We start from the raw sequence: 20,712 nt of genomic DNA on the forward strand, positions 1-20,712 counted from the left end.
TCTCCCAGCTACTGATCTCCCTGGTTTCCTTTAAGTCCTAAATAAAATCCCATCTTTGACTGGACGCTCTTCTCAACCTCTATTTGTTTTACTCTATTAATTATTTCCCATTTATCCCGTATATAGCTTGCTTTGTAAATATTTATTTGCACATTGTCTCCCCATTAGATTGTAAGTAGGTTTCCTGAGGACAGAGGCTGTTCTTTGCTTCCTTTTGAATCCCCAGGGCTTAGCACAGCGTCTGACACCTTGTAGGCGGTTAAGGAATATTTATTGATTAATTGAATCAAGATTTGTCAACTAATTGTTTGGATGCTGGGAGAGAAACAGAGTAGGCGACAATGACAGCTGTCAACCTGGGTGATTGGAAAGATAGGAGCCTTCTGGATTGATACAGGCAAGTTAGGGTGGGTTTGGTGAGAAATTAGAATTTAAGGCAGGAGTCAGTGGACTGCCTTTTTTTTAGCTTTTATTTGTATACCCCGCTGGGCACAGTGCCAGGCACAGGGTAAGCGCTTGATGAATGCACATTGCTGGGAAAGGGAATGATTCCAGCCCAAACCGCCGGGTCCGAGATGCCTCCAGGTGGGCATGTCCAGCCCTAAATTAAGACCAGGGTACGTTCTCTAGGGGAGGAAATCTGCAGGACGCTTAACCGCCCTCTTCCTTCCCTCCGCCCCGCCCCCGTCCCGCTCCCCGGAGCGGATTGGCTGCTCCGACGCTCGGCGCGGTGTCGTCACTGCTGTGCGCCCGCAGGAGGTCTGTTCTGGCGGTCCGGACTAGCTCTGGCGGCTTTCCCCTGCGCTAGGGCAAGGTCTCCGCACTTTATTCCATCCCCGCGATGGACGAGCCCGGTGAAGGGTCGTCCCCGGAGAAGGCAGGAAGGGACTCCGCGTCAGACGAGGTGCCGCTCTTTGCCGCTGCCGCGACCCCTGGGCCCGTTCTGGGAGCTGCCCAGCCCCCCAACGCGGCCCCGGAGGCAGCGGACGGGGAGGGGAATGGGGCCTCCACGGAGGCTGCGGCCGAAGACGCCGAGGTGAGCCTCCCCGCGGGCCTCGCACCTCGCCCTGACCCCGCTTCGGCCCCCTGGAGAGCTCCCCCAGCCCGCCCCCCATCTCGTCGGTGGATCGAGGGCTGCGGACCCGAGTGCATTGGGGTTTGGAGCCAGGGATGGGGAGGAGAGCCCTTAGCGAGGCTGGAAGAGAGTCGAGGTGGTGCTCTGCTTGCACCCAGGAGGCAAAATTAGAGCAGTGGGGTGGATGTTAAACGGGGAGTTGGCGAATGGCCTCGAATAAGAATTAACATTTTCTTCATTTCTTCTTTGGTTTTATTCCTGACTAAAGACAGACTCTATGTTTTTGCTGTCTTGACATTTCTATACTTGCTCTCCTCTTTTCCATCTAAGACACATCATTTTCTCATTCACTGAAAGGGCCGTAGGCTTGATTTGGGTTCAAATCCTTGTACATAGACATACACATATTATAATAAAAATATTAAAATAAATTTATTTTTAAATTTGTATTGCTATCATTTGCTTTTTCCACATATTGCTCTCCTTTTCCCCCTCCCTTGAGAGCCGTAACTCTATAGCTGTGTAACCCGTGGACGAGTCACTTGACCTCTCTCAGCCTGATTTACTTCATCTGTTAAATGGAAATACTTTCACCACCTACAGCACTATTTCTTAAAGAAGAAACTACTTTGTAAATCCTAAGAGCAAACTTGTTATGGATATATGTGCTTTGAGTGAATCTTTGTAAGTCTTTTCTGTGTATAAAAACTCACGGATGGGTGATTTCATTCATTCACTCAACAAGCACTTACTGCTCACCTACAATCTGCTAGACTAGGTATTGAACACTAAGGATACAGACAAAAACAAAACAGTCCTTGCCCTCAAAGAGCTTACATTCTGTGGAGGGAAGAGAAATACATGTTCATGGAAAAATAAAGGCTGAGTGAGTAGGAAGAAGCTAACAACTGAAATGCCTTTTGAAAGCAGATGGCACTTGAGCTGATCCTTGAAAGCTCCAGTTGCAAGAGGCAGAGGTGAGGAGGAAGAATACACGAAGGGGGAGTAAAGGGAAGTCCATTTGGAAAGCTAGGCCGGGGCCAGATTACAAAGGGCTTTGAAAGTCAGGTGCCTTCACAACCTTGTCTTCTGCATGGATCCCCTCAGTGTACACTTGAGCTAATACAGCTGCATTTCTCCTTTCATTCTCCTTAGTTAGAACCTCTTCTATAAAGCATATTCAGGACTATGATATTAAGAATCTGAATGAGGTAGCTCCATTTTCCTTGATGGTGAAAAGAGTTCATTATATAAATCTTTGCAAGTCTTTTCCATCTACTTGCTCTTCAGTTTCATCCTTAAATGCCCTGGAATAACTCATCTTATAATTGAGTCTCTTTTAAAACAGGATTTACCCTTCCTGCTTTCCTTTTCTATGGAGTGATACTGTTTATAATCTTCCATTTCCTTGCACCTTGAGATTTTACAAATGAATTTATAATCTAAACGGCAATCTAAACCCCCAAGGTCACATCTATACCATGTTGAGGCATTACTGAGTGTCCACCACATACAAAGGACCTTGAGAGGCACTGCAATGTATACAAAGATAATTCAAAGTCACCACACTCAAGAAGCTTATATCCTATTAGCCTGCTTAGGATATGGGGGATAAGCATAAGAGATAGAAATAATACAAATACACAAATCACAAGGTATAGATGTTTGAGGCTTCAGACAAGGGTGTGATTACATCCATTTGGTGATCTCATAAAAGGTTTCATGAAAGAAATGGCATTTGAAGTAGATATAAAACAATAGAATTTTGAAAGGCTGATGCAGGATATAAGCATTTCAGAAAAGGGAAAGTTGAGATAAGATGGTAGGAAAGCTAAGGGTGGTAAGAATAGACCAAATTGGTAGAAATATATTATATATAACAGAATCAGTAGGAAGTAAGGCTAGAAAGGTGGGTGAGAAGCCAGAGCAAGAAGGGCTTAATTGGCAGACTGAATAATTGGCTGAAACGACACTGGTGACACATAATGAGCTTCCAATACACTAAAACCGACAGATTGTTTTTTTCAAACTACTCTAAATAATCCTCACCAGCCTTACTTGAGAAGTTGATTTCCTTAACCCAATGTAAGACTTGACATTTCCTTATTAAGTTTGGCCCACTGCCCTACCTTGTCAAGATGTTTTTAATACTGATTCTGTCATTTAGCATGTTAGCTTCCTCCCCCCACCCCTTTTGGATTATAAGAAAATTTATGATCTTGATATTTGTGCCTTTAACATCTTTATCAAGAGCTTATATGAACAGTACAGAATCAAGCACATATCTTTGGAGCATTCTACTGGAGACCTACTGTCAAGTTGACATTGAATTATTAAGAACTACTCTTTGAGTCTAACTGTTCAACCAGTGCCAAGTCTATCTCACTGTTTTCATCTAGTCCACATCTCTCCTCCATGTGAATGAGATACTTTTTAAGATCTTTGCTGAAATCTAGGTTACACTTTATAGCTTCCTCATATCTACTAGTTCAGTGACCCCTATCATTCCGAGGTTTTAAGCCTGGGTGACTAGGTGATACAGGCTTACCCCTACATGGTACCCTGACCTACTTTCTATTAATACGTTACAATTTATTAAATACTTAATACCAAACCCTCATGCAATCTCATTCTCCATTGGTAATCATACCTATGAAATAAGCTTACCCTTTTAGTATTCATCTAACCCCATTTTTTGAGACACTATGTCTCAGAAACTTTAGCAAGGGAGCTGGTAAGTTGGGGAAGAGAAAAAAATAAATTTGATTTTGAGTAACATCCAGCCAAGGTGTTAAATAGGCAGTTGGGAATATATTATTAGAAATTAAAGAGTTCCTAAAACAATCATATCTGAATCACAAGCAGGAACTATAGGCTATTCAGAATTGGTTGCCTACTCATTTATCTCCATCACTTACTTTTGAGGTCAGATTTAAAGCTGAAAGGAACATAAAGAGGTCAAATATTTAAGACCTTTCAAACATAAGAGTTGCCTGAAGCACTGAGATGTCACACATCCACTTGTCACAGGCAGGACTTGACCCTGGGTCTTTTTGACTCCAAAGCCATTCCTCTTCACTACCTGGATCACAACTATATTTTTTCAGGGAATGTAAGTATGATGTGGGTGGGGCAAGCTCAGTAGTCACAACCAAATGCTACTGGCTGAATTCATACTGAAGTGGCAAGGTCGATATACCAGATGTGCCTTTTACTCTCACACAACATGTAATTGGTTTCTGTGCCTGGAGTCATGGGACTTTCTCTACCTCATATTGGTCCTGGAGTATCTACAGGATTAATCCTGGAATTATGATACCCCATTCCTATTTCCCAGGACCACAGTTAGACATCTGAGACCTAAGGTAGCAGGGGGATCAAAAAAGTCCAGATTCACCTTGTATGCAACAAATTGGTAGTTCTGTATACCATGGTAGGCAGTTTTAAAACATAAGCCTGACTTTAAAGCCCTCTATGAAGGTTAAATTATTTGCTGCTTAAAAAATTATTAGTTTGCTGAGGGGTGGGTTGGAATGAAGGCTGAAATTTGATTGCTGCCTGTGGATTTTAATTATATCATTCCATTATCCACAGTAATACATGATTAAGAAATAAAACTGTATAATAGTTCGGATATAATGTAATATAACTTCTTCATATGTTAAACATTTCCCCTAAGAGACCATTAGCTCTTTGAGGGAAGCAACCTACTCAACACAACAGGTGCTCAATAAATGGTTTCTTCTTATTTTTTAATGATGCCATCAAATCCAGTCAGCCTGGAAAGCCAGCCAATTAAATAAGCTGGTTTCTTTAATTTGTCCTATCTGCTCAAGGGCCAGGAAGAATCAGATTTAACAGGAACTGGAAGGAAGGACTCATCATTACTTCCTCCTTCAGCCAAGAAGATGAAGATAGAAACTAAAGAGAGGAAAGAGAAAAACCACAAAGTAGATGAAGATGAAATTCAGAAGATGCAGTGAGTTACCTTCCCATGTCATCTTAAAGCTCAGATTTGTCCACAAAAAAAGTTTAATCCTGGTAACTTCTGTATTGGTTTAGGTACAATTCACAAAATTTAACTTTTACCATAAATCTAAAGTATTAAAAGATTAAAATGCCAAGAGGCAAAGTTGGCTTCTAGAAGCATTGTCCTTTGAAGGCATGTAGAGTACATCCTATAACTCTGGGACACATTGGTGGCCAGGCTAAAATCCATTTTCCTATTTCACTGCTGCTTCTCTTGAAGTGAGAAGTATGGTTCACTCTGATTTGATGCAAGCTCACTGGGACACAGAACTGTTTTCTGAATCTCCCACCTCATACTATTTTTCCATGTACATCAAAGGAACTGAACTATTTCTCTTATTCTTTTCTCAGAATCCTGGTTTCTTCCTTTTCTGAAGAACAGCTAAACCGCTATGAAATGTATCGTCGATCAGCATTCCCTAAAGCCGCTATTAAACGGGTAAGGATGAACCACTGGCCTTTACTGTCATCCCCTATTAGGGGATGAAGCCAGAGTGAGAGGTTAGCACTGAGAAGCAAAGATAAAAACCTAGATAATACAGGTGGAAAAACTACTTTTCCCTCAATTATGTGGGTAATAGCAGTTTTGTTTCTGATGATATTTCAGGTGATAAAAGCAGATAGTCATTAAAAGTGCTTTGTAAACCTTAGAGCTACCTGAGTTATCCTAATCACCAAACATACTGTCTTTTGAGTATGCTAAGTTCCAAAGACTTATTGATCATACATCATCTAATCTTAAAAATGCTTTGTTTTTCAAGCTGATCCAGTCTATTACTGGCACCTCAGTATCTCAGAATGTCGTCATTGCTATGTCAGGCATTTCTAAGGTATTCGTCGGGGAAGTAGTAGAAGAAGGTAAGGCCTGATAAACTAGGTGTTTAAACATTGGGTTAAATCCTTAATGCTTTTATTTTCAAGAAAAAATATTGAGGGACCATATGTGTTCATTTTTCACTTGCACTTTAAATACTAGTGAGCTCTCTAAGCAGTGTAGGTTCCCCTGTTTGCACTGTGTTGGGACAAAAGGGGAGCACTGCATATTCATGTAAGCATGGCCTCCATGTCTTCTAATTCTCTCCAGACCCTTATCTTAAGTGGCTAAAGGTGTGTAGGAAAACTCTGGCTCCTTAGGCCAGAGAAGTGAAACTGATGCTTTGATCCTTGTGCAGGGGGGCACACCTGTTGGAAGAAATGGCAACAGTGGTTACACACACATGCACACACACAGAGTAGTGAATCTTCATCAACTACCTCTAGATAAAATCTCTAGCAAGTGAAGTTACTCTCATAAATTGAGTCACTTTTAAATGGAGGTATGCTTTAAATAGCCATTTAGGATTAAATCTCCTACTGTGAGGTAAGAAGCAACATTCTGCTATAGAAACAAGCACCTCTTACCTGTTTCCATAGCTAGCTCAAGAGGTAAAGGAAAAGTTAGAGGGCTCAAAAGAAATCAGATTGTAAGTTAATATGTAGAAATGCTTTTCTCTTGGATTTTTTTCTAGCTATGGATGTGTGTGAGAAATGGGGAGAGCTGCCACCATTACAGCCTAAACACATGAGGGAAGCTGTTCGAAGACTGAAGTCAAAGGGGCAGATTCCTAACTCAAAGCACAAAAAAATCATCTTTCATTAGGTCTAGGAGCTTCTTAAGCTGTACTATTGAAAATGGAAGGACAGACTTCCATACTTTCTCCCATTGAGGCATTATACACTGTTGCTCAGATGTCCCAGTCCTTTAGGGACACTGTGATCGGACATCCGCCCCCAAATCTTCAAGCTCAAAGTTACCTGGTAGAGAAGTGCAGCCACTTTCAGATTTGTTTCGTATCTTTGTAGGACCATTTAGGTCAGGTTGTGATTGGTGATAACTCTTAATTGGCTAACTGAAAAGCAGAAGTGTCCTTATATATAGACCCCTTGTACAAAGCATACAAGAGTGCTGCTTTCCAATGGATAAAACTCTTCTAAGGATCAATCTTCTTGATTAATCTCAAGAGTACTTTATTTTGCAAGGTTCACATTGGAACCCTAAACTGCTACCCTCAGGGTTTCAGATCTGGTTTGAACTTGATAACAGGTTAGAAATTTCTAACTTGTATAATGTGACAGTTCAGTTTACAATGTTAGCAACTGATGGAATGACAGAACAGTTTTATTACTCTGTAAAAAATTAAACATTATCATGTGGTTTTAGGTGTATGATCATTAAACTGTTTTCTAACTTGGGACATATGTACTTTGACTTGGGTATTCAAAACTTGAAGTCCTCAGCAAGGATGATTGGGGTGTGGAAAAATGGTTCCTGTTCTCACCTTCCATAGTTTTCTGTCCAGGATATGGATAATTTTTCCTTAGCCTTCTCAATGTAAACATTTGAAAGTACTTTATCTGGCATTACTATTAATCTGATTCATCTCACATAGAAAGGATTCATAAATGAATTTGAAGCAGGATTAAAAGGCTGCTTTCATTTCCTCTCAGACAGACAGACAGACAGACCTGTAGCCAATGCTGTTCAGTAAGTTTAATTTACCATTTTTCCAGGTGGTTCACAGAACCAGTACAAGCATGGAAATATTAGATATTGCAACATTAAAATTCCTAATACTTTCTAGGATTCTGGTTCAGCAGATACATCCACACTGTTTCCTCAGACAGAGGAGAGTGAAGTGACTTTTTATGGACAGTGATCAGCAGTAATAAGGCCAACTGAAAACTTTGGGAATTCCCAGAAGTTGTTTCCTTTCTGTTGTGTATCATTGGGAGAAAGGGAAGGCATTGTTTTCAATACAATTCAAGCAGAATGGTTCTTAATTTTTCTTACTAAGGCAGAAGCTCTACCTATAAATATGAAAAGGAATTATTAGAAGAGATTTATCTGCTAGCCTGATTTTGAATATCTACTACTAAAACAAAGGGTTTTCCAAATCAGGTTCCCTCAGTCTACACATAAGATGCTTTAGTGGTTTTCACAAGGAAAAGATTCAAGACTACATTTAAGTCTTGATCAAAATTCAATAAATTAAACCAAATCAACTTTTATTGGGAATGTATAAAAACAGGAACCTCTGCTCCAACTATACTTATGGGCATTTCATAGGGCTGATAGGTCACAACTGACACACCACTGTCAATGGTGCCCGGTAGGGCTCACAGTTAGGGCTGCAGTGATTTCTAAGTAATTTGGAAAGAACACATTTATGTATTTGCCACTTAGCAAACAGTGTCACAGTGAAGAGACTTATGGAAGAGTTTAGCTTCCAAAATTAAAGGGCTTATTCTATGTCTCTTTTCAAAATCTAAAGGTCTTATGGAGCTTCAGCTGTTGCTGGAGTGTTAGTTGCTTCCCACTATCCATATAGTGGAAGAAGGGGAAATTATTCAGTAGATGACAGTGACTGCTACCCAAACCTGATTAATGGGATCAATCCTTGATGACTAATCGGAGAGCAGAAGAGGTAACTAGATGCCATGTTGAAGTTGCCTGAAAGTATAATGCCAATATCCAGGCAGGTCTTTCAGCAAACAGTGACAATACATTAACTGAAAAGTGATCAAGGCCTTTGTCTTTGGGGCTGTGACCACTGGGTAATGTGGCACAGCTTTTACGTTTCTTTATAAATGCAAAGAATCCCTGCATCACTTAACATTTCAAGTTGCCTTCTTTCCAATTCACAACATATTCAACCCCAGTTTTATCCAGTTTAAATAGATTACCTATAAGCACCTATAGGAGTGTCTAGCACCGGCATTCAAATTCCATATACCAAGACCATTCTTTATAGAGATATGTAAAAAGCAAGGCATACAGTGAGATCCGTGACAATTCCAGGGTCAAACTATGAGTCAGGAAAAGTTAGTCATATCATGCAAAGAATACACTCCTCTATTTGCCATAGGTCAGAATGACTGAACCCTAGCAAAGGCTGAGTTACAAAAGCATTCTGGTGTCCAATTCAACCTCTCAGGACATGGAAGCAGCAGTAACTACCACATTTGCACAGCATCTCACTGACTCTGGAGAAGGTCCCATGTTTTAGTCTCTATGTGCAGCAATGTAAACAAGAAGTCCGCATGACAGATTCAGATGGTACAACTTTAAGGACTTCATATTCAAATCGGTCATGAGAGTAGAATGTCCAGACATGTTGAAGGACAGCAGAGCTGCAGTTTGGACAAAGACAGAGCTGCTGAGGATTGTCTGCATTTGTCTTGTTCACAGCTTCTTCACCATTTCATGTACAGGAGGTCAAGCTACTCAAAGGCAGAGCCCTTCCAAGCCCAAGGAACCAGAGAAGAAGTGGACAGAGAGACATTGCAACTCTCCCCTCATCATTTTCAGCAGCACACCAAGCAGTGGACTACCGAATTTTCACATTTTCTTCATTAAGAAAAAGTCTTCTTTCCTCCCTTAACACAGGGCATTGGAGAAGCCATGGAAGACAGTGATTAGATGGTGTCATCCTAGTAAACCTAGAGGGAGATGATCTGTACTACCTTTCCCAAGGGAAAAATCCAAGACACAATGGCAGAAGCCGCCCAGTAGAAGGAAGCCAAAAAGCTCAAGGTCTTTGAATGCCACTTTGCCCTGCCTTTTACAGTTGTTCACAAAACTTCAACAAACCCTAGGAGTTGGCAGGATAGTTATTAAGGTGATAGCCCTAGTCATAATTTGGCACTTTTATTTATCCAGCTGTGGTCCATTGTCAATTTTTGCCAGATGACATCTATAGGAAACTTTCCCCCATTTTCTTTGTAGGGGAAGAAAAAAACACTTAGCTATGAGATATGTACTCCATCTAGTGAGCATGAGGTTTAACAACCTCATTTTCAAGTTTATGGTTCTTTTTTCAATCCCCTTAACATAAGAAATGCTCACTTGGTCAGACCAAAAGTCCATTCCACTTGGTCTGTTTCAAAATTACTACAAAGGATGGTTCTCTCAATGGAGAACATTGCCCATTGTGATGTATACCCCCAAAGCTCTAACTTCCTCCAATAAATGATTAGCAAGCTATCATATGTGAATTAATCTTAAGACCTATCTATATAAGCAACCTACTTATACTCTCTGCCTGTACCAGGCAGGACATATATATTCCCCCGATCCACAGTAACTTTAGAAAAATTTGGTGTGGAACCTTGCTAAACTTTTTTAAAGTCTAACTTAGCTACAAGTCAAGAAAAGACTGTTAACCTTTCCCCAGTGGGTAATGGATATAAAACTCTTAAATTATTCTATCTAGTATCGATTTTTACCAGCTTGCCTGGTTACAGTTAGCCAACTGATACACTTCCTGGGTCTGCACATCATGGAGGAAAAGCAAGTTCTTGTGTGGGAGAAGAGGCAATACATGGGCAAAAGGGTTTGTTCCCCCCCCAAAAAAAGTCACAATTACAAATGAAGCGAGGCTTGACCATGTTGGATATTTATACTGACGGCTAAAAAACACTATTCGCTTCCACCCTGGTAAATATTAAGAGACAGTTGCTGAGTCACACTCTCATCTACAGGGGGAATATATAAGAAAGGAGGGAGAAGGGAAGAACTGATGAGGGTTGGGACTGGAATTGTAGAGAAAGTCCAAGATCCTCAGAAGGTCAAGAGTACCAGGGCTCAAAACTAAGAATGCCACTCATCTGGATCCCACTTCTACCAGATCAGACCTTCAGCAGCTCTGGGTTTACCATTTTTGTTGTTATGAATTTTAAATAAACTGATATAGAAGGAAGAGACAATATTGGCATTACACCCCTTGTTTACTACTATTGCATTACCACAATGAGTTTGGTTTCTTCTTATAGCTAACAAATCTTCCTGAAAAATCTGATAGCAGTATATGCAAAGATGAAATATGCTAGCTCCTTTTCCAAGAATGGTAGGGAACTGTCCCTTTCTCTTACCATACCTAAGGTGTTATATCTGGATCCTCTTGAGCTCCATCCATCCCTCTGCACCCATCACCACGTTGTCCTACTCCCTATGGAGCTGCAACTTCCTCAGTTGGGGCTCAAGGCCAGGTTGGTTCAGTTTCGCTACAGGAAGCTCTGGGACATGTGATCTTTGGTGGCTCTTTCTGAGGATACTGGAAGGGGCAAGGTCTTCTCCCTTATACAAACTCATGTTAAGGAGGGAGCAAATATTTTTGCAAAGACACCAGGAGGTGAAATGGTCCTGCACACGGAAAGACTCCAGCCCATTGGGCAAGTGGAGCTTTAGACAGGTTATGAATGGCACTGGAACAGTGAGAACCACACATAAAGGTTCCTACACTCCTGGGGCTGGATGTAGCTGCCCTGTCTTTGTCTAGAACAGCTGGCAGAAATGAAAAATGCCCCAAAGGGCAGATTCAGGAATTCCTGTTTTCCCTCCAGTGTAATCAAACAGACACATTCCACATTAGATGGAGCTTTCTTCCTTCTGGTGCTGCTGCTGGTGTTATTTCCCGGGGGCAGAGGCAGCTGGTGTTACTGCTGTCAAAGCTGGAATAGAGGATTATACTTCCTGATTTCTTGTAGAAGCTTCTCTTTGTCATTATTAGCACAGGCTAATGCTTGCTTCATGGCTAAAAGTTCCTTCTGTAGGGTGGACAGCTCCTTCATCTGAGTAACAAGAAATCAAAGGTTATGGTATAGCAGAAAGAAGATTCAATTTGTAGTCATTGGGCCTGGATTCAAATTCTGGTTCTTCCATTTACTGACAACAGACAAGTCATTTAACTTCTTTGGCCTTCAGTTTCCTCAGCAGTAAAAGAAGGACATGGACTAGATGATCACTAAGGTACTTTCCAACTTTAAATTTACGATCTATGAACACTGTATTACTATCATTATTCCCTTCAACATTACCATACTTCATCCCAAGGAAATATTTAATTAGGATTTATATACCAAGATCTAAGCCTCCCAAAGACTATATATCAACACATCTGGGACAACTGTAATGTGTGATCAGCAGCCATTCATTTGAATGAATGTGACTATGTGCTACTTAATCCTATTTGAAGCTCATGCTACCAGATAAGAAGTGATCAAACTACAAAGCTGCAACAAAGCAACATGTACCAGCCTTCAGAGGGCTTCAATGCCTAGATTACATACACCTGTGAGTTTGTGGGGGCCACAGCCTGCCCAACCAGGTCTTTACCTGCTGTCCAAAAAGCATTCCTGTCGGTAATCCAACAACCTGTTCTTCTGAGTGTTGCTTTTTGTCATACTGAGGTCCTTCTGATGATGGCTTCTCCTGGGTAGCAGCTGGATAAAAAAAGCAATGGCATAGTGTCAAACTGTGACCTCTAAGGATTCCAGAGTCTTTACAATGAAAAAAAAAGGGAAGGGGGGGAGGACATACTCAAGAAGAAGCAAGATCTACTTACCTACTATGTGGAAGACACCATCATCATCCCGCTTCACCACAATATGCTCCAAAGCCAGAGTGACAGGGATAGGTCCTGGGGATGTGGGGTAAATTGGGGGGCTATCATCCTATAGAAGAGGAGAAACAACCTCCTGATGTCCCCAGCCAGCACCTGGCAAGCTAGATAATATTGCCTTGACCCTCTGGAGCATCTTCTTCCCATGAAGCTGGAGCTTTCACATCTATTCATTTCTTACAACATTCTCATCATGTACAAGGAGCAAGAATGATTCTCTCCTATTTTACAGGAGGATCTACGGTCACACAATAAATTCATGACAGCTAGAATGAGAAACAAAGTTTTTTGATTCTGAGGGCCAGGGTGCTTTGCCAAGAGAAAGGAGATTTGATGAATAACTTCCACTGCCAGACAAATTTTTCACACAACCCATTCTCCCTCATTCAACAAACATATTAAGCACTTACTCTGTGCAAATCACAGTATCCCTAAGGAAAACTAAACATTTAAGTCATGGTCCCTACCCTCATGAAGCTTATAGTCTAGTAGGGATATAAGACACCAATAGGGATAATTATAATACATAATATTACATGACAAGTATACTTACTAAACAGTGCTATGTGACACCTGAGGTAGGTTGTGGTAGCTTGAATCATCTAGGCACACTATCAACAAAGGCCCCAGAGCCAAGGAAGATGAAAAGTTTTTCCTCACCTTCAAGGTGATACTCATGTTCAACAGTTCAATTTGCATAGGGATAATCACAGGAAGCTCCTCATCCTCCAAGAAGGGCCCCAGGCCAGTGAGCACTGAAGTCAACAATTCCACACTGCCACCATGGAGCAAGAGACGAAGGAAACCACTCTTTGAAGCCAGAGGAGAGTGAACAGCAGCACAGGGTCCTACCTCGAATCGGAGGCCCACACCTGGCTTGGTTTGGCAAGTCTTCAGAGCTGGGGACTCTGGCAGAGAACACAGAAGGCAAATCACTCTGATGACCCTGCTAAGACCTATGCTCAGGACAAGAATGAATAACTTAGGAGCAATGCTTAAGACACAAGACCTTCTGCTCAATGAGATCTCTTGCTTTCTCAGGACTCTGGTTTCCTCATCAGTATAAACATACCCCCACAGAGAAACCAACATATCCTCACCTATTCTAAATTTTTGTAAGTTCCTCCCCGCCCCCCCCTTTTTTTTTTTTAAAAAAAAAAAAGGACAATGAATATTTAGGGATGGATCCTAGATGCTGATAAAGTTGAGAATGCAGATGCAGATGTTGATAGAAATGCAGACTAAAACAAGTCTACATCTGGTGTGTGTTCTAAATCTTCAAGGTGAAAGAAAAACATGGGAAAGGAATGAAAGGGGAAACCCATTAAAAATTCAGATCTGCTTCTGCCACAGAAATACGCCATCATTTTCCAGCTAAAAAGAGGTTTCCATGAGATTCTTCCTCCCCTGGGGGGCTTCCAGAGAGAATGAGAAGGCTTAGTACTGAGTATGATGCCATGGGAACACACTTCCCGTAAGGACAGATCACAATACATCACCATGTACATACAATGATAGAATAATTTGGCTTTTGTATTCATTAGCTCATTTGATATAATCACCCTAAAAGGCAGCCAGAGTGGGTTCTATTGTCCCAATTTTGTAGACAAGAAACATGGATATCAAAGAACTGAACTGAGGCCAGATCTAGAACCTATTCAAATGCCCTTTTTACTAACCTATCTCAGAGGAAAATTGCACTAATGACCCACCAGACAAATTCTTCTTAGAGCAGGAGTCACTCTTACCTGGGCACTGCTCATGCAGGAACTGCCAAAGCCTCACAATGCCAGGCTGATGGAGGGTTAGTTCCTCTGACTGCAGGGCCACAGCAAAGTCCTGATCTCGTGCTTCAATACCAAGAGCCACCTGGCTTACCTTTAGGACCAGAACTGATACCTGTAAAGAGAAGATCATCGAGGCCTGTGACTTACAGCCACCAGTGCTAATGGCCTATTCCTTACCCCTGAAGAAGAAATGAAGGACAACTAACCGGCTGAAGAATAGGGTCTCTCTTGCTAGGTGAAACTGAGCTATTCACCTCTGGAGATATTAGGCCATCATCATTCACTCTGGGGCTCTCTTGATTACTACTATCATCCAGTGCTGGTGGGAGTTGTTCTGGGGGTATTAATTCCAATCCAGACTCTGAAAAAAAAAAATATTTGGGAAGTGGCCTGGGGCCCAGAAGTCAAAAGATACAATCCATAACCTGAGTTGCTAAATAATTGAATGACTGGTGCCCTCTCTCCATAAGTCCCAGATTTTCTCTTAGTAACAAGAACAAAATACTAACAAACACATTTATGATGGTGTAAAGATAAAGTCTGAGGTATAATTTTTTTTTAAGGCAAATGGGGCTAAGTGACTTGCCCAGGGTCACACAGTAAGTATCAAGTGTTTAGTCTGAGGCTGGATTTGACCTCAGGTCCTCCTGACTTCAGGGCTGATGCTCTATCAACTGTGCCACCTAGTTGCCCCTCTGAGGTATAATTTCAGTCTTGTTCCACTACTAAGTTAAAAATCTGCCACTGCCATTTTTTTTAATAGCTGCAATCAATTTATTAAAAGAGATGATTGGTTAGGCATTTGCAATGGTGACTTCCACTTAGAAGTGATCTGTTTAACAATTTCAGAAGGACTTTGCAAATCAATAAGACGTTTGTGAATTCTCATCTGGAACTGATCCTAAGTCTTTGAACCTTCGCCACAAGGAGTTTTTCTAGCTGTGATTTGAAGGCTTAGTGGGCATTTGAACAGGTCCCTTCACTTTCAAGTTCTTTTCTTCAGCTCCTCTAATTAGGTCAGAGCACACTTTCTCAAGGATTTCACACTGCAGCTGGTGAGGGTGATCCGGATCTGGTGAATGGCCACTCGGGCTCCACAAGGGTCCTGCCGGTGTCTTTGAATGCCATGGCAGTGGCGCGGCTTCCTGACCGACTGATTCCTCGGTGCAAGTGAACAGTGGTGAGTCAGGAGGAGGAGAGGGAGGGACTGCCAGCTCCATGCGGCTGCAGGGGCGATACCTTCACCAAAAAGAGCTGCCATTTTTTAAGTTAAGAAAATTTACATGTTTTATGAAGTTTTAACTCTTGAATGCTGCTGTCTTGAAGTCACATAGGATGATCTGTCAGAGATGCATCTAGGCACTAGTGAGGACACGGATTCCCCTAACCTGCTTTTACTTACCAGACTCCAAAAGCATTACGAAGCTATCACTTCCATCACTATCCACTGAAAGCCTATCTTCAGGGCCACCACCATCCTGAGAGAGACCATCAAGTGATTGCTGGGACACTGTCCTCTTCATTGAGAAATAACGAAGCTTGGCAGCTCCTCCACTTGCTGAGGTTCCTCCCTCCTCCGCCTTGGCCATGAGCTCCCTGCTTCAAAAATAAAACATACAGGGCAAGACAATATATTTATTCCTCTCAAAGCCATCTACAGTGACAAGAACTAGACTTCATGTAGCACCCAATACAACACAATAGAGATCAAGGTTTTCTTCAATAGCTGCCAACTTGAATTCACCTAGTCTAGCCCAGAACTTATGTATTTTTCTCACCCTACCCCTAAAACCACCTTCTGTATCACCTCTCACACTTTTAGCTGGTCTCAGTCCCATAGAAGAAATGATATCACTCCCTCTTATTTGCTGAAGTAGTGAGGGACTGTGGGTAAAAAATGGTGCATATGTTGTCAGTGGGGCTGTGTTGGTTTTATTTAACTCTTTTTTCTTTGTTACAAAGAGACTTGTGGGATGTGGAGTGGGGGATAGTTAAGGGGATGGGGAAGGGAGAGTAGATATCCATAAATGACTATGATATTTTAAGAAATAGATCACTAATACACTGTTGGTGAAATTGTGAACTAATCCAACCACTTTGGAGAGCAATTTGGAATTATACCCAAAGAGTTAAAAAAAACTGTGTTTATCCTTTGACCCAGCAATACCACTATTAGGTCTGTTTCCCAAGGAGATTGGGGAAAAAGGAAAAGAACTTATATGTTTTAAAATATTCATGGCAGCTCTCTTTGTGGTGGCAAAGAACTGGAAAGTGAGGGGATGCCCATCAATTGGGAAATGCCTGAATGAGCTGTGGTATATGATTGTGATAGAATACTACTGTGCTATAAGAAATGACAAGCAGTTCGGTTTTAGAAAAACATGGAAAAATTTGCATGAAGTAATGCAGAATGAAATGAGCAGAACCAAGAGAACATCATATTGTGGTAACAGCAATATTATTTGAAGAGTAACTGCGAATGACTAAGCTATTTTGAATAATACAATCACTGAAATCAACTGTGAAAGACTTATGAAGGAAAATGTTATCTACCTTCAAAGAAAGAACTGATAAACAGAAGTATGTATTATATATATACCTATATCAAATGTTGGCCTCTTCTAATGAAGGGCTGGGAGGGAAGGAGACAACTCAGAACTCAAAATGTAACAGATAAAATAAAATAATATAATTGGGAAATTAAAAAAAATATATATTTATAAGCTTTTTTCCCCCTTAGCCTCACTTTTGGGACTGTACTCTTAAACATTAATCTGAAAGGCTTACAGAAGTTATTCTAGGGGCTGCTAGGTAGCGCAGTGGATAGAGCACTGGCCCTGAAGTCAGGAGGAACTGAATTCAAATCCAGCCTCAGACCATCCACTTGACACTTACTAGCTATATGACCCTGGGCAAGTCACTTAACCCCAATTGCCTAAAAATTAAAAAAAAAAGTTATTTTATTAAGTGACAGTATTTATAAAAAAAAAACCTGGCAATCTATGACCCTTGCTCCATTGAGTAGCAAATGGCAACAATCATTCATTTAACAACTATTTGCTGAGTAAAATTTATAACCTCCCAATGAGCTTAGGATATTCAATTCAACAAATATTTCCTGAAGAACTAAAGGTGATATGTAATCAGTATTATGAGAGATACAAAGAGCTATCAGATTTCAAAGGAGGGAAGAGTTCACTTTTGTCCCAAAGGATCAATGAAAAAGGTGGCTTCTGAGCTAGGTCTTGAAAGATATGTAGGATTTAAACAAGTGGAGTTGAGAGGAAATCAGAATTCTAGGAAGAGGAAATGCTTTGAGCAAAGGCAAGAAGGTAGAAAAGCAAAGGGCACGTTTAAGGATTGGTGAATATTCTACTTCAGTTAAGACATATGGTAGATGTAGAAGAGTGGATGAAGAGGCTAGAAAGATAAAGCAGAAATTCATCCTTTTTTAGAGTTGGAATCAACTTCAGAGATTATTTACTCTAACTCCCTTAATGAAGAGTCTGTCCAGGGAGGACAAGTGACTCCAAGTTTACCTGGACAGTTGGTGGCACAGCTGGGTCAAGAGGCCAAGGCTCTTATCACTTGCTGTGGCACCTTGGTCAGCTAAGCCTAGAGAAGATCTGGTGCAAGATAATGTACATGAAAGCACTTACTCTGAAAACTGTAAAGTGCTAAATACATATAAGATATTAGAATGATGCCAGACTAAGGCACACCCAGGGCTAAAAAGGAAGGTTCAGAGGGAAGCACAGACAACCAGGACAGCTTAGGTTGAATTATTACAGACTTTAAAAATCTGTACAGAATTGATGTACACGATGGAGGTTCATGGTTTCATGTACAATCCTTTTTTATTCTCCTTAGTATATGAAATAGCTTATATTATTAGTGCTTGTCCAATTCAGAATAACAAAAAAATAAATTATTTTTAAAATAATTGTACTCTATGAAATGACATAAAGCATAGGCAACCTTTGTGCTATTTTGTATGCAGAAAATACTCATGCTTCTCCTGCTTTACAGAACTAAATGTGGCCCTAAAGATAAGCTCTCCAACTGGATATACATTTTGCAGTTTGCCCATTACTACTGGTTAACAACATGAGTAGTCTAAAAATTAACCCCTTACCTTGTACTACGATGCAACCTTCCGCATGACATATCTGTTGCTTCACATTTTAAAGGTGCATACAAAGGTATTTCTGGAGCCTAAGATTTAGAGGAAAGGGAGGGAGTATGTGGGCTCACATAGGAAGCAGACAAAGATACTCACTTGGCTGGAGGAAGGAATAACATTTTGTGCATCGTAGAGGTCATCCGATCCCTGCCTAGGCTAAAGGCATCTTTGGTCAATGACATGGCTTCCTTGGTGAGGTCCATGGTAGCATGAAGGGCCTCCTTGGTTGCATCCTTGGTCAAATGTATAGCACTGGCCAACTCTTCCTCAATGTCCTTTATGGGGTTTACCTCACCCTGATCACTCAGAACTGTGTCCCTACTCACCACCTGTTGCAGTGTGCCAGATAGGTGAGATACCTGGGTTTTGCTCAGTTTTTTAGTCTGTAAGGATTCCATGCATTTATGGGTCTCCTCTTCATGGGCTTTGTCTCCCAGCTGTGAAGAGGGGTCCTGGTCCAGCAGTACTCCGTTACTATGGCAGAGATCTGTTCTGTCCTGTAAAGTACCCAAATTCTCAATGCTATTGTCTTCCAGGACCTTTATTGGACTTAATGGACCCCTATCTGAGGAAGCATCAGACTTCAGCTCCCTGTCCTCTGAAGGAGACAGCTCTGAATCTATAAGGCTAGTGGTCTCTGAGCCTGCAGAACCAGCCTCTGCAGTTGGAGTGGCTGGGTGCATGAGTAAGGCTATCTCAGCACTAGGGACCAGGATCCCTATGCAAGCCGTCCGGCTTGGCAAGGGAGGCCCAGTCATCGCTTGGGTTTCCTGAGCCAACTGCTCCTGAAGAGTCTGAAGTACCTCCTGTAGTCGGAGCAGAGCCAAGTACTGGTAGTGGTTCAGCCTCACTCGAACACGGGAAGAAGAGTGTACTAACACATGGATATCTGCTGTAGCCTCCATTTCCATTGTGGGCCCTTTGCTATCCACACCTCGATTCCCTTCTCTCAGGGTATCAGTGACCTCAGGAAGTCCAGAAAGACTCCTCAGATCACACTCTGTCTTTGACCTCTGATGAGACCCAGACTCTGGGGCAAGGAACACAGGCTGGACAGGACTGCCAAAACTGGCCGATGGCTTCATCTTTCCCTCCCTGACCAATAGCAGTTTCCGAGCCTGGGCTTGCTGCCAGCAGATAGGCAGACACACCCATACGGATAAGGGGAAAGGAGCCACAAAGTTCAACGTATGTCCTTTAACGTTCTCCGTCCCTTCGAAGTCCAGGGATATTTGGGTGAAGTAGATTGACCAGAGGTCTTGGGAGGCCTGATCCCTCTGAGGAAAGAGAGGACTGACGTGAGGGACAGGGGAGTCCATTTGGAAGGCATGATGCAGGAAAAGCATGTGGAGGAGGCTGAATCCATCTGGGGCTTTGGGAAAATGAGAATAGTTGGAATGAAAGAACTCAGTAGCAGCAAAGCTACGAAAGATGTTCTGGAGGTCTGTACAACTACAATGCAGGGCATGGCGTGTATTAGTAACAGTCATGGCAGAAGTGGAGATAACGAGGGCCTGGGGACGATGCAAGGAAGCCAAGTCTTTTTTCTCCAGAGGGAGGCTCAACTGCAGGAAGAGAGTGAGATATATTTCACAATGGCCATCTAGGCAACTTAGCCCCCGAGCAAGACTAAATAGAAAGAGGTCATCCATGCTGTCAGGTGGCTTTGTTTATTTACCTGTTTTTCCCAGGATCATAAATAGACAATGAACTACTAGAATTAAAAGGGACCTGAAAGATCATCTAGTCCACCCCCTTCACTTGATAAATGAAGAATCTTGGGCCCAGAAGGGTCTACTTCATCCAAGATCATCCAAGTAATAAATAGCAGAACCCATCCTCTGATTCCAAATCTAGCGCTCTTCTCCAGTATGCTATATATATTGCCTCTTTTACTAGGCGAGCAGGCCAGAATGAACCCAAATCTGTGGTCAATGGGGAGTAGTAGCTGAGAATAAGTGACTGAAATTTTACTTTTCTTTCTACCTTCAACTGGAAGGTATCCATTAGGACATCCATGTGTTCATCCTGCTGGCTTGAATGCTCAAGTTTGTAGATGGCCTTGAACTGTTCCAGGCTTCGATATAAATCCAGCAAGAAGAGGTTCCCCCAAAGCAAACTGATAGGATCCAGGGTGAAGGTTAGGCCATTCAGCTGCACATAGAGATTGGGACAGGGAACTGGAAAGCAGGGAAGAAA

At 41.8% G+C, this 20,712-nt stretch overlaps 2 protein-coding genes across 7 annotated transcripts in view; one reads left to right on the forward strand and one right to left on the reverse strand.

The window, feature by feature from the left end:
- Nucleotides 1–740: 740 nt before the first annotated feature.
- TAF11 (TATA-box binding protein associated factor 11) lies at nucleotides 741–10,849 on the forward strand. 5 transcript variants are annotated; one of them, XM_020999658.2, is made up of 5 exons: nucleotides 741–1,036; nucleotides 4,912–5,054; nucleotides 5,456–5,543; nucleotides 5,866–5,962; nucleotides 9,333–10,849. In XM_020999658.2, the coding sequence occupies exons 1-5, from the start codon at nucleotides 842–844 to the stop codon at nucleotides 9,557–9,559; spliced, it is 750 nt and encodes a 249-aa protein (XP_020855317.1). In that variant the 5' UTR covers nucleotides 741–841; the 3' UTR covers nucleotides 9,560–10,849. The 5 variants fall into 5 exon arrangements, with proteins under 5 accessions (XP_020855317.1, XP_020855318.1, XP_020855319.1 ...); XM_020999659.2 differs by having other exon boundaries at nucleotides 9,356–10,849; XM_020999660.1 differs by lacking the exon at nucleotides 9,333–10,849 and adding an exon at nucleotides 6,613–7,338.
- Nucleotides 7,620–20,712, reverse strand: part of BLTP3A (bridge-like lipid transfer protein family member 3A) — a 59,320-nt gene continuing 46,227 nt past the window's right edge. Inside the window, exons 13-21 of one of the 2 annotated variants that reach the window (XM_020999657.2) lie at nucleotides 20,500–20,693; nucleotides 18,610–20,078; nucleotides 15,733–15,926; nucleotides 14,537–14,691; nucleotides 14,292–14,442; nucleotides 13,204–13,451; nucleotides 12,487–12,595; nucleotides 12,258–12,364; nucleotides 7,620–11,713 (exon numbers count right to left, since the gene is read on the reverse strand). In XM_020999657.2, coding sequence (XP_020855316.1) covers nucleotides 11,588–11,713; nucleotides 12,258–12,364; nucleotides 12,487–12,595; nucleotides 13,204–13,451; nucleotides 14,292–14,442; nucleotides 14,537–14,691; nucleotides 15,733–15,926; nucleotides 18,610–20,078; nucleotides 20,500–20,693 — 2,753 coding nt within the window. In that variant the 3' untranslated portion in view covers nucleotides 7,620–11,587. Of the gene's footprint in view, nucleotides 11,714–12,257; nucleotides 12,365–12,486; nucleotides 12,596–13,203; nucleotides 13,452–14,291; nucleotides 14,443–14,536; nucleotides 14,692–15,732; nucleotides 15,930–18,609; nucleotides 20,079–20,499; nucleotides 20,694–20,712 lie in introns of both variants that reach the window. The other variant, XM_020999656.2, reaches the window with a different exon arrangement.

The sequence above is a fragment of the Phascolarctos cinereus genome, unplaced genomic scaffold, assembly GCF_003287225.1.
Source record: "Phascolarctos cinereus isolate Bilbo 61053 unplaced genomic scaffold, phaCin_HiC Scaffold_5;HRSCAF=322, whole genome shotgun sequence".
Classification (NCBI taxonomy): domain Eukaryota; kingdom Metazoa; phylum Chordata; class Mammalia; order Diprotodontia; family Phascolarctidae; genus Phascolarctos; species Phascolarctos cinereus.

What these genes read in the sequence shown, in the direction of transcription:
- TAF11 (XM_020999658.2), top strand. Translation starts at nt 842, where the DNA reads ATGGACGAGCCCGGTGAAGGGTCGTCCCCGGAGAAGGCAGGAAGGGAC. An exon ending in CTAAAGCCGCTATTAAACGG is followed by an intron (nt 5,544 to 5,865) that starts GTAAGGATGAAC and finishes TTGTTTTTCAAG; the next exon opens with CTGATCCAGTCTATTACTGG. An exon ending in CGGGGAAGTAGTAGAAGAAG is followed by an intron (nt 5,963 to 9,332) that starts GTAAGGCCTGAT and finishes TCTTGTTCACAG; the next exon opens with CTTCTTCACCATTTCATGTA.